This window comes from Papio anubis, chromosome 11 (assembly GCF_008728515.1).
Source record: "Papio anubis isolate 15944 chromosome 11, Panubis1.0, whole genome shotgun sequence".
In the NCBI taxonomy this organism is placed as follows: Eukaryota; Metazoa; Chordata; class Mammalia; order Primates; family Cercopithecidae; genus Papio; species Papio anubis.
In genome coordinates, this window is record NC_044986.1 from 91,098,187 (window position 1) to 91,111,108 (window position 12,922).

Consider the following 12,922-nt stretch of genomic DNA (forward strand, 5'->3'; position numbering starts at 1 on the left):
AATCATCTAATGATTATTTGATTTTTCTATTATCCTTCAGGCTGCGAGTTCAATGAGAAGGAATGAACAAATGGATGAACAGATGAATGAATGAGCAAACAAGCCAACAGTGTTTCTGTTCAGTTAGCCTCAGAGCACACAGTTCTTCATGTGGTGGAGACACAAAGAGTCCTTCAGTCGCCTGTAAAGCTTCTACGAGACAATTGTCTCTTCTCAGAAACTACAGGAAATGGTATTCTGATCTCCAGGATAGCTCATGCACAGGTAAAGCTAATTTCTCATCTAAGTTACACACAATGTAAAAGGTCAGTGACAAAAAGGGTTCCATTGTTAAATCTATTTCCCAAGTGAGATTTGACCTAAATAGTGCATAACATTTTAAGAATCCAAGAATACTTTTTCTTTTGAGACAGGGTCTCACTCTACCCCTCAGGCTGGAGCGCAGTGGCATGATCACGGCTCACTGCAGCCTGACCTCCTGGGCTTAAGTGATTCTTTCACCTCAGCCTCCCAAGTAGCTGGGACCACAGGCACGTGCCACCATGCCCAGCGGACTTTTAAGTTTTGTAGAGTCGGGGTTTCACTATGTTGTCCAGACTCATCTCAAACTCCTGGGCTCAAGCGATCCTCCCGCCCTGGCCTCCCAAAGTGCTGAAATTACTGATGTGAGCCATGGAGCCCAGCCATAAAAATAAATTTTTACTTTTTCTTGAGTCTTAAAATACACATTACCTCCATACTGTCTCTGAATATCCTGCAGACATATTTACTCAAAAGTCACAGAACAGAAGCTAAGAATATACACACCCCTTCCTAGACAAGTGTTCATGTAAAATGAATGTATTCATCATATCTTACTAATATTATTACAATTTTTGTAGGGAATCAACACCAGGAAACCTAGACGTTTATAGGGAGTACCTTGGCCATTTGATCACTCCCTTAGTCCTACTGTTTTACTTACCTGCATTTTTAATTTCAGCATTTATTGGATTTGAACGTGATTTCACAAAAGACTTTAGGTGGGCGCTATGGAACAATCTTCACACCCTCTTCTGGGATATCTATCCTCTATTCTCCCAGGAGAATGACAACACTGAAGCTTATGCCACAGTGTCCACAGGGTAACCTGGTGAGGATTCCCCGCTCAAACCCCACTCCTCTGAGTGACAGGAATGGGCCCTGAACCACTCCGGCTGGGGATGGGTGTGGCCATCCTGAGGGCACTCACCAGGGTGACGATGGCACATTCGGCCGTCAGCTGAGCAGCACTGAACAGTGTCCGAACGAACCGGTAAATCTGCTTCTGCTCTGGGTTGTGTTTGTCATAATCTGGTGGCACTTCGGATTTCTGGGGAAGAAAATATTTTCAGATGACTGCTCTCCCGATCAGAGCAAAAAAGAATTAAATCATCTCATGAAACACAAGGAGGAGGAGATTACCGAAAGAGGGTGAAGGTTTTCATCAAAAATATCTAAGAGCATCCTTCCATCTGGGTCCCTGGTAGGGAAAATAATAGAAAATGAAACTTACTTTCTGCAAGAATGTCATTCAAATAAAACAAAAATACATTTTAATTCAACGACTTTTTTTTTTTTTTTTTTTTTTTTTTTTTGATATGGAGTCTCACTCTGTGGTCCAGGCTGGAGTGCAGCAGTGCCACCTCAGCTCACTGCAACCTCCACCTCCTGGGTTCAAGCGATTCTCCTGCCTCAGCTTTCCAAGTAGCTAGGATTACAGGTGCCTGCCACCATGCCCGGCTAATTTTTTTTTTTTGTATTTTTAGTAGACACAAGGTTTCACCATGTTGGCCAGGCTGGTCTCGAACTCCTGACCTCAAGAGACCTACCTGCTTTGGCCTCCCAAAGTTCTGGGATTACAGGTGTGAGCCACTGTACCCAGTCAATTCGACTATTTCAGGAAACACAAGTCAGTGCTAAATGGTTATTCATGAATAATGATTTTTCTTGGGTGCAATACTTAATCACTTTTGATTAAAATAGCCCAAAGAAATAAACGTTATAAACCACACTTAGCTAAATTAAGTAAAAATTTAATTTTAATGCTCTGAGTTTTCAAATGAACCAAATCTAGGCAAATGACTTAAATTTGACATCTTATTTCCAAGCAAAGGTTGATGGATCTGCTTAAGCCATTACCATATTGTGGGTGATAGGAAAGAAGTGCCAGGGTAAGAATGAATACTCAATGTATCCTAGAGATCAGTCTTATTATTCACAACATGCAACATCATTACTTCATTAAGTTTCACAATTTTACACTGAAAAACAAGAAGTGACAGATAAAAAGTCTTTAGTCAATAACCTGTAAGTGAATAGTTGGCTATTAACAGGCTGGTACATGCACAGAACCACTTAAAGAGGTAGCTTTCACTGTGAACACAGTGCCATGGGCCGCTGGGCTTTGTGGGGACCCTCTGTACCGCACCAGTGACAGCTCTGCTTTCATCTGTTATATGAAATTTAAGTTTTGCCTAAAAAATTTTCTGTAAACAACAAACTTGGAAACGACAACTTTTGGCTAACTGCATGTAATTTCCATAGTCTGTGCTTCAGTGTCAGGCTTCAGAACTTCAGAAGGCTACAGACCTGTCCCTAACATACACTCATCATTGCAAACATTACAATATCTGCTTTAGAAATTTAACATCTGTGTAAAAATAAAAGAGAAAGAGCTTAACAAAACAGCTCAATTTTCATTCCTACATTTGCACAACAGCAATTATTATTACTATTTTTTGAGACAGAGTCTCGCTCTGTCACCAGGCTGGAGTGCAGTGGCGCAATCTCAGCTCACTGCAATCTCCACCTCCCAGGTTCAAGCGATTCTCCTACCTCAGCCTCCTTGTAGAGGCTGCCTCAATATCCCCTGTAGCTGGGATTATGAGTGCATGCCACCACGCCCAGCCAATTTTTGTACTTTTAGTAGAGACGGAGTTTCACCATGTTGGCCAGGATGGTCTCGATCTCCAGACCTTGTGCTCCGCCTGCCTTGGCCTCCCAAAGTGCTGGCATTACAGCCACAAGCCACCGCGCTCGGTCACAGCAATTATTTTTAAAGCTCTGGGCATTCACACCTGTGCTCATTTACATTTGCCTGTATGAACACAGGCAGCAGAGACACAGATCAATCCAAACGAAAGAAAGGTTCAACCCAGCAGGGAGTCTGTGAGCAAAAAGCAGCTTCTGGGTGCATGTGGCTACACTCTGACACCAACCCTGGCTACAAAGAATCAGTGGATTCCCTCATCTTATTTACTGAGTTTTCAAATAAACCAAATCTTGAATCTCTATGAGGCACTCAAGATGCTACACAAGAGACAGAGCCTGGCCCAGGACCCCATTCCTCAGCAGTTGAGACCCATTCAATTTTGCTGAAGAACAAGGGCCCCTGAAAGCATCCAGTACTCTAGAGAAACATTCGCCTGAAGTAATTTTTAAAATGAGAACAGAGTCTAAAAATATAAATGAGAATTAAGAGCTCAAGGTAAGAAGACACAGGAAAGGGAATTCTGGAGAATCCTCTGAGAAGCAGACTGTTTCCTTATTTGCACTAAAAGCTGTGTGTCCCAGCTGAACAGCACCACACCACCTTTATCAAGTTAACAGGTCTATCACCAGCACCAAAGGCCAGCCTAGCATGACAGCGAGGGGCAGGCGTGCACATGGGCATGCCTCCTCATATCTAGAGACGTGCAGGTGGCAATCTGTACATTAATCATGCTTATTTACAATGCTCAATTTTTCAGTTAGACTTTCTCTACTTCCACTCACTCACTTTTGGTGCAATTTATCACCATTAATCTAGGAGAGCAATATGATTAGTGGTCTGAGTGCTAGATTGCATTCATTTCCCAGTTCCCCAATTTACTAGTTGTATCATCTTAGTCAAATTAATCTCTCCGTGCCTCTAATTTCTTTATCTGTAAAATGAAGATACCAGCATCACCTTAAGGAGTTGTTATTAAAGCATGTAAAGAACTAACCAGAGGAGTCAGAGTAGGTGCTTCACAAAGCCAACTCTTACTATTATCAGCTCTGGCTACATTCACTTCAGGATCCATCATAGTCTAAGTACTAAGAAATAGAGATTCTAATGCAAAATTGTCTTGAAAGTACAACTGAGCTTCATCAATGGAATTCCACTGTTTCTTAAGCTTTACAGATTTAAAAAGTTTGAACTAGTATAGAAATAGGCAACAAAATCTACACTTTCATTGATAACATTACTCTAATTCAAGATTTAGGGTTCTGAAGTTGTACTGTTCTGTAAGTTCTTAAATCCAAAATTCTCAAGCACCATAAAGAACCATGAATCACAATTACAGTATGGAAACAGATGATCACAGAGAATTCCTTTCTAGGTGTCTCCTTCTGGATATTCGTGTTTTCTCCAATACTGTTCATTAGAAGCTGTCATCCAACCTCCCTTGCACTGACTAACCACACTTTGTAAACAGATACAAGGTGTGGGGCTCCCACCGGCTGAGCTCTGCACTTAGCATGTGGTGGCTCTGCTTGTTCCCTAACTAGTTCACACCAGCTGCACCCAGCAGACTCATGTAACATACATGATTGTCACATTATGCATGAAATATGACTACCATGAGAGTGGCTATGTCCTCATGAAAACTAAGGAGGATGCTTTGGAAACATCCGATAAAAGGAAATTGCTAAAAATAAATTTGCTGTAGATTAGGTGTGGTCAAAACTGGAAAGATTTTATACTCATCTGTTATGCAAATGTCCTCAAGCTTTCTCACTACTGACAAAAAAAAAAAAAAAAAAACTTGGAAAGGATGAATTAATTATAGCTGTGGCTTATGAAAGAAATAAATTTTGGTTCTCCAATCAATGTCCTGTGCTTGAAGCAAATGTTTTGAAGCTGCATTTTTAAAAAATTGGCAAACAAATGTATTCTTACATGTTTTATGCTGAAATAAAATGTATAAGGTAGATTTTTTTTTTCACTCCCTGTTTTAACTGACTTTTAAAATTAACCAACTATTGCCAGATACACTTACATCAGAGAGGGCTTCTATATTAAAATAGTTTATGCCTGCTAAATTTACACCAAAATTGCCTCTAGTGAATTCAAACTATAAATTAAACATTTTTTCATGTTCAAGTTGCACCCAGTGAACTTTTAAAATGACATTTTACAAAAGACAGAATGTTTAAATAAATTTTACAGAAAATAAAGAAGAAAAAGGAAGCCAAACATCGTTGAGAAGCTTTGTCTGTTTTGCTGGTTTCAACCACACTCATTTGGTTTCCTCTGATTCGAAAGCAGTTCAGCACTTACCTGGGAAGTTTTAGTAAATTATACTACCTTTAGAAATTCTATGAAAATATGAGTTAAGAATGTATAATTCAAAGGTTTAGGCAACTAAAATATGAAAAAAACAGGAACAACGTAACAGAAGATAATGTATGATGTTTTTAGCACACGACCATCCACATACCTGTTTTTGATGTGATAATATATTGCAAGAGCGACACTGTGAAAATAAAATGCAGAGGTTCAGTGTTCATGAGCGTATTCAAGACCTTACACATTACCTGGCCACAGTCTGAACATAAATATTTAAACAGAAGTCAAAGCCTAACAATCTTTCTGAACAGTCTCATTTTATTCACAATACTGATCAGGAAAATGTCCTCTTTTGAGTAAATCAATCTGGCACTCATTCCCAGGAATAATATTACATCTCTTCTAGAAACAAAAGAACTTCAAGTGATAGTTAGAAGCAAACTGCTCTTTCTATTCAGAAATTTTCAGCTTTCCTCACTTGTATTTAAAAAAAAAAAAAAAAAGCACTATGTAAAACATTGGTGGTATAAAGAAAACAGCTTTAGAAATCTCCAACTCATAACCTACTAGTTTAGAAAATTCATGGTTTCTTTATAACTACCAGAAAAATGTGAATGTCACCCAAGAAGTTTGCTATTTTTCCCTTAATAACCTCTGGGCAATCTGCTCAAGTTATTCATTCACTTGCTAAAATGGTATTGTAACTTTTATTTGTAGCACTACTTAAAATTTTATTTTACATTTTAAAAGGTCTGAATTTAATGAACAACTACATTCCCTTTCTCTGAACTTCTTTTCTAAAATAATTTTTTTTCTGACTAGAAAATATATTCATTGTAGAAATTTTGGAGAACATATTTAGAAAATACAACTATTAGCTTAAGATATATAGCTTTCTATAAATTATGTGTGTAAGGAGACAGGTTTGCATCCTACTTTTAACTTTTTTCATGTTAACATTTTTTTATCATTAAAAACATGATTTTAAATGGCTGATTATATTCCTTCATATGGTTGTCGAAAACTTAACTATTCCCCACTATTGAACATTTAGGTTGTTTCTAATACTTTGCAATTATAATTAACACCATAATGAACATCCCAATATTTGTGCAATATACAACTATATTATTTCCATAAGGATACATCCTATAATTGGAATCACTTGACCTCAAGTCATTAACAATGGTAAGGCTCTCAACACATATTGCCAAACATCTTTGCAGAAAGTCTACACCAGTGGACTCCCCAGCAGCGTCTGTTTCGACTCGCACTCACTGACACTGACCTGAATCTTTTGACCAAGTGGTCTCCCAACTGGACAGGTGAAAAAAAAAAAAAGTTTTCCTTTTTCTACCTGGGTTTCTTTAAACTCCTATCAAGTTGGCAGGGTTATTCATGTTCTGGACAATTTTTAAAAATTTCCTCTTTCAAAAACTGTCTAGATACTTCCACTATTTTTGTTTTATATTAAAATTTATCGAGGAGGTCAAAAATTATTTGTAAGTTTCTAAGAACATACGTAACTGTTTGCAGCAGACAGTGTTCTGACCCTCTCAGGGTACCGACTTGGCCCGAACATTTCCGCTTACTCAGCCACACTGGCTTAGAGACATGAGCATGCACCTTGGATTCCAAAGCACCCAGATGTTCCCTGTGACTTAACATGACAGTAGCTAATCTCACTCTCTTATATTCTTCTAAACCTCTCTCTTTCCAGAGCTCTTCATTTAAATGACTTCGGCCTAGTGTTGAAAGTACTCATGAGCAAATAAGTGCTAATACATCCTTTTTCTTCTAACTTGAAGAAAAGCATTGAAGCTGACGAAGAAACTGTAACTGGGGTAAAAGGGCTTCAGAATTTATAAAAAGTAATAAGGTTTTCAAAGTGTTTTCACATACGTTACTAGTCCTGTAAGAAAAAAATAGATGTTACTGATTCTATTTTATAAATGGGAAAAACTCAGGTTCAGACGGTAGCTGCCAGGATTTCTGGCTTGTATAAGGCTGTGTACCCTTCCGTTTTGACCATGTAGCCTCTGGGAAAGGGAGGAATTAGTTTTATTCATTTACTAGTCATGCTGTGATGACTGTTCTTCTAATCTAATGTTACATTTCAATGAAATGTTTCACATGATTAATGTCTTTGAGAAAGAAGATGTTCCTGCTTCCCCTGTGAGGGAGCATACAGCAGTAGAAATATCACTAGACTGAAGTCACATCAACCTGGGTTCTGAACCTGGCTCCTTCCTCTTTATTAGTGCTAATTCACCTCTCAGAGCTTTCATTTCCTCATTTATAAAATTAGAACAATACAACCCACATCGTGGAGTTGTAATTATGATCAAATTAAAAAAAGTATATAAAAGCATGATCTTACATTAACTTTTAAAAGAAAAGTTACTATTATTGTTATTCCCCTAGTGTCTGGCTTCTGCCGAACGGGTGAGAACCTTCAGGGCCCCAAGATTACTATCTCCCAAGCTAAAGTCAAGATTGGATATTATCATGGCCTAAGACCTCCAGGAAAAGTAGAACCACTCTGTAGGCCAATTTCCATTCAAGGTGATATCCCAGGAAGTGAGACCACTAGGCTGAGGGTTCAGGTACAGTACAGCTCCATGGACTAGTTTAGCAGTCACCTGGAAGGAAGTGACTGCCCAAAGAGGCTGTCAGCTGACAACTGAATCAGGCCCAGGCTTGCAGCTTCACCCTACACACAGTCTCTCTTGTCAAACCTAAGGCTGGAATCACCCCAAAAACGGATCTCTGTGCCACTGTGCCCCCTTTTAATTAGGCAGTATGATGGCCTGAGATAGTGGGCCAAGTGGAAATGAAGGTCCTTTCATATCTTAGTGGCTCTAGAACGGTCTGCAATATTTCAACTGTTTGCAGCTGTGTCTTTTGTCAAATATGGCTATTGGAAAAACCAGCCTCACCCGACTGGACCATGTCCAGGACTTTATGGTGTCCCCTGGTTCCTGGACTTTCTGTTCATTGACAACCTATCCTCTGGGAATTGCAGGTGTTTAAGAACCTTTTAGGTAGCCTTTTTTAAAAGACTCAAACCTGTGTAAGTCAGTGACATATTATCTATACAATGTTTTAGGCAATATGCAAGGCATTCACCCAAACAGCCAGGTCTCTGGTCATCAAGCCAAGGCAGTAGTGGGGCTCTGTGAGCACCCCTGGAGGAAAGCCTGAAGGGTTCACTTGGGGCCTCTCTGGTGAAAGCAAACATGTCCTAGGACTCTGGATCTAAGGGTATGTTCAAGAAAGATTTGTTGTAGGACAGTCTTTCATATTCCTAAACAGTTAGTCTTTTGGGGCTAACATTTGGGACCACAGCATGTGTGGCCAGAGTTACCTTAGTTTTTGGTAATCAACCATCATCCTTCAGATGCTGTTACATTTTTGCATCAGCCACACACAGCTGTTATATGGGTTCTGTGTAGGATGCACAATCCTCACCCTCTTTCGTTTTTGAGTAGCTGCTGTTATCTTTCTGAGTCTTCCTGAGAGATGTGTATCTGTAGAATCTATCTTGGGTGGGGTCATATACTGGCTGTCATCTGGCCTCCCCGTGGAGTGTGGCTCTTATCACCCTTGCCCAGAGATGGAATTTGTCTGCGTTCCTCTAAAGGCAGCTCCCAGGAGACTGTCTCTCCCTAAAATGTGTTTTGGGACTGAGATGCAGACCCACAGTGGGTAAGTGGAGCATGTCTAATTTGTAACAGGAGGCGTGCTCATCTCACAAAGGCAGGTGGATAGATCTCTGGATCCATATCTATGAGTCAGGGGCGCAGAAACTGTGAGGATCAGCAGGCATGGAGTACGCTCAGCCCTGGAGCCACTGGAGTCAAAACTATGTTTCGAGGGAACCAATGAATGGCACCACACTGAGGAGAACTTCACTTTCTTGTCAGTGTAGAGGCTGCAGTGCTCACCACCTTCTATCCTTGGGTTTTTTTCTAGAGGCAGTGTCCAGGGTTTAGGATTAACCCTAGTGGTGAACTGGTACTCTGGCTTTGGGGTTTTTAAAAGTCTAAGGAGAATTGTACTGGGTTGTCTATTTTGTTTTTGGACCTGTCTTTAGAAGGTCTTGTCAAATTTGGCTCCTCGACACCCATTTTGTTGGATCTCCCTTTTTTTCTGGTCTCTTTTCAGGTTCCCCTGTTTTTGCAGCACTCCTCACCTTAGCTGTGCCAGTCATTGTTTCTACTTCCCCTCTTTCAGCCACGAAGCCCCATCCAAGGGACATACGGTGGGAAACAGTGTCCTTCCATCCAGGTGGAGCAGTCTTGAGGGGTTTACCGTGCATGCTGGCAGTGAATGGGGTGCCATCCAGCCCCTGGAAAGCAGGGGCATAGACCGCCACCCTCAGTGTCAATCTGTGCAACAAAGCCTGTACCTTGTTTATAGGGTTCTATGGTGAAGGACCCCCAGGCATATCTCCTTCGCAGGGCCAGAATGATCCTGTCTCTCAGGGAACAGCCCAGGAGCCAAGTAGGTGCTGTCTGACGGAGGAGGGCTGTGACATTGCTAATCTTTTCTGCCTCACCTCCAGACAGAACCACCCATTGGTGTCTACCCTACCAGACAAGTGCCTAAGGCCTCCTTTAGTTTCTGCCCAGAGTGGCTAACCAGATCAATTAACCCTGGTGAGCCACAGAGTTAACCAGCTCTTACCACCCTTATCAAATCCAAGTTAACCAGGCCAGAGAGTGGTCAAGGCACTCTGATTTTCAGTTAGGACACAGAAAGAACTCAGGGGACCTGGGGGACCCTGAGTGCCCAGCTTCAGAGGCTTGGTCAGCTCTGCCAAGTCCTCAGAAAATGGTGCAGTTTCACCAAGGAAGGGCCGGAGCCCTAACAGAGAACAGAACATTTGGACTATAGGGTTTGCTCAGCGGCTTTTCCCACTTAGCTGGGGAGGAAGTAAATGCTATTTTCTTGCACAAGAAAACAAAATGGATTTGTGACTTCTGGCACTGCATTTGTCTTACTTCTTACCCAGAGCTAAATTAGCAACGTACATGGCAATCCTAAAACCTCTGAAGGGCAAGAAGGGGTGGGTTCTAGCAGCACAGAGGGGCTGAGCCATAGACAGGGCTGTGATGGGCATTAGCTCTTCCCTGGCCCTGGAGGCCAAGAACCCTGATGGTGTGGCCAAGTGCGCAAAGGGGCTCCCCAGCACCCTCCACTCTTTTCTTTGATCATCATCTTATGCTTGTCAGAGGATTTGGTGGAGAGGGTTTGGCTGCAGAGGCACAAAGTGTGGCTGACAAACTCTAAATTCATACCACAGCTGTTGGCATTTAGGGGAAAAATAGGAAAATCAAGTTCTCAAAATAAAAAATTATGTCTACAGAAAGAGTGAGCACTGAAAGAATACCTAACCTTTTTATAGCTTTTCTTTCACTGTTAGATTAGCACTCAACCCTCCACCCAATCCCCAACTAGAATCTGCAAATATGTTTATTTCTGGCAATCCCCACTTTACAGGTGGATTATCTTCCAAAAATCAGCTTATAAATCACTATTTACAACCTAGGGCATTCTTCTCACAGTTATAACCTTGTAACTGGATTTCAGGAAGCAACTCTGGCCCACAAATGCTCACTTATGCCCACAATGAAGTTGAACTACAAGATATGTAATGATTGATGTCTATCAGTTTTAATCGTCAGTGTGAGTTTTAGGATGCAAGAGTGACTCCTGGGGTGTAGACAGGGCAGGAACCAGTGATTTACACAGACAACGCATTTCTAACTTAGGTGCTTGTGCCTCCTAGACTTGGACCAACGGAGTAGGGCAAGATTTAGGCAAAATTTTAGAATGGGATGGCATGTGGATTTCACAACTTCCTATCTTTTTCACTCTTCTTCCTTCTGAGTATCCCTTTCCTCTCACATTGTCAACACCCCTAGCTAAAGAACTCAACTGGACCTGCTAACGTCTCTATGTTTTTGCCTCTTTACCTACAGGAAGTGTGAGATGCTGGTATTTCCAGGGAAGGATTCTGATGGCACTACTTCAGTTGGGTCCCACCCTGCCCAGCTCCCAGTGTGCATTTTAAAAAGAGGATACCTTTGGCTGGGCACCGTGGCTCATGCCTATAATCCCAGCACTTTGGAAAAGACGGCCAAAGGTGGGTGGACATCGCATTGGGCCTCAGGAATTCAAGACCACAGCCGAAGGCATACACGGTGGCTCAGGCAAGGGCACACATGGTGGAGCTAAGATAGAGCTCTGTGAGCACTGCTGGTGTGAGTTTATGCCCACCAGTCACTTCCCGTGCACTCTGGTGCTGAGGACGTAAGGGAAGAGGCTGCATAGCCATTTAGATCCTGGAAGCACGGAACGTGAGAGGTGAGAAGAACCTTCTCCTCCACCTTTTGCCTGGAGCAGACACTGACCACAGATGGTTATAGTCCTCACTGCCTAACTGATCATCACCTGCGGTCATACTCAGAACAGGGCTTCTAAGCCTGAAAACCTGGCCCACTGAAATGGATGAATACTCCTTATTTAAAATTTAAACACTTATTTCATATGCTGACATGTATTGTGAAATGTGTGCTTTCTTCCACAAGTATAGAGACAAAATTCAGATTTTTTAGAACAGAGCTGCTGACCACAGGCCCAAGCACATCAAGTTCTCTATAGTCCCTGCCAAGGGTCGTTATTACCATAATGCTAGTGGTACAATAAAGGAAAATCCAGTGTTCCCTCCCTCTTTGAAGTATGGAAACTGAAGCCCCATAAGGGAAAAAAGTTTATTCCAAGACTCCCTTTTTCTCCCTCCCTTGTAAACTCCATTTAAAAATATGGAATTAAAGGCCCCCAGAAAGGGTCCCACCCATGTCTTCCCTGTTGGTGAGAACCGTCATCAGAACTCCGATCTCCAGACCCCAGGCAAGTGCACCTTCACCAGGCCAGGCAGGCTTTCTACTGGAGCCTTGGGTCTTCAACTGGGAACACAGGAGTCTTGTTTTATTTAGAAGGCAAAAAGTTAGTGGAGTTATGCCAGGATGGCTTCAATAAAAAGTGCAAGGGTAGAAAGCATGAACAAAAATCAAAAATACATTTTAAGTAATCTACATTTAAAATACTTTAAAATTCTGGTCTTTTAATGTAAATATGTAAAAATATTTCGAATACCCCACATTTAACTACCAAAATTATTTTTTAAAAAGATTTCCTGAATTATCAGTGCTACCCCCACTCCCACCCATCCAATCTTATCACTCCCAGACCCCACAACCAACCAGCTTAGCTGTCAGGTTAAGGAACAGAAAAAGCATTCAGTTAAGTTTAAAAAAAGAAAGAAAGAAACAACCATCCATATACCCACCATTTAATTGTATACTTGAGGTTTGGTTGACTGACTGTGCTATCATCTAGGAAAATGGTGGAGCAGGAACTGTATTTCCTTGCTATTTGTCCTGGAGGATGCTAGAAAACAACAGCAACAAGATTAACATCACCCCCTTAACTTGAGATAAGACCACAGAGGAAAAATGTCTTAGCAAGAAAATGTCAACATTACCACTAAGAACAGTACAAAAACATTTTATTCATAAA

General features: G+C 41.3%; 1 protein-coding gene across 9 annotated transcripts in view; it reads right to left on the minus strand.

The window, feature by feature from the left end:
• Window positions 1–12,922, minus strand: part of CCNY (cyclin Y) — a 310,137-nt gene that overhangs the window by 38,871 nt on the left and 258,344 nt on the right. For all 9 annotated transcript variants that reach the window (XM_017962728.3, XM_009214281.4, XM_017962727.3 and 6 more), the window contains 4 exons: window positions 12,693–12,793; window positions 5,487–5,522; window positions 1,444–1,501; window positions 1,232–1,351 (listed from right to left, as the gene is read on the minus strand). In XM_017962728.3, coding sequence (XP_017818217.1) covers window positions 1,232–1,351; window positions 1,444–1,501; window positions 5,487–5,522; window positions 12,693–12,793 — 315 coding nt within the window. The remainder of the gene's footprint in view (window positions 1–1,231; window positions 1,352–1,443; window positions 1,502–5,486; window positions 5,523–12,692; window positions 12,794–12,922) is intronic.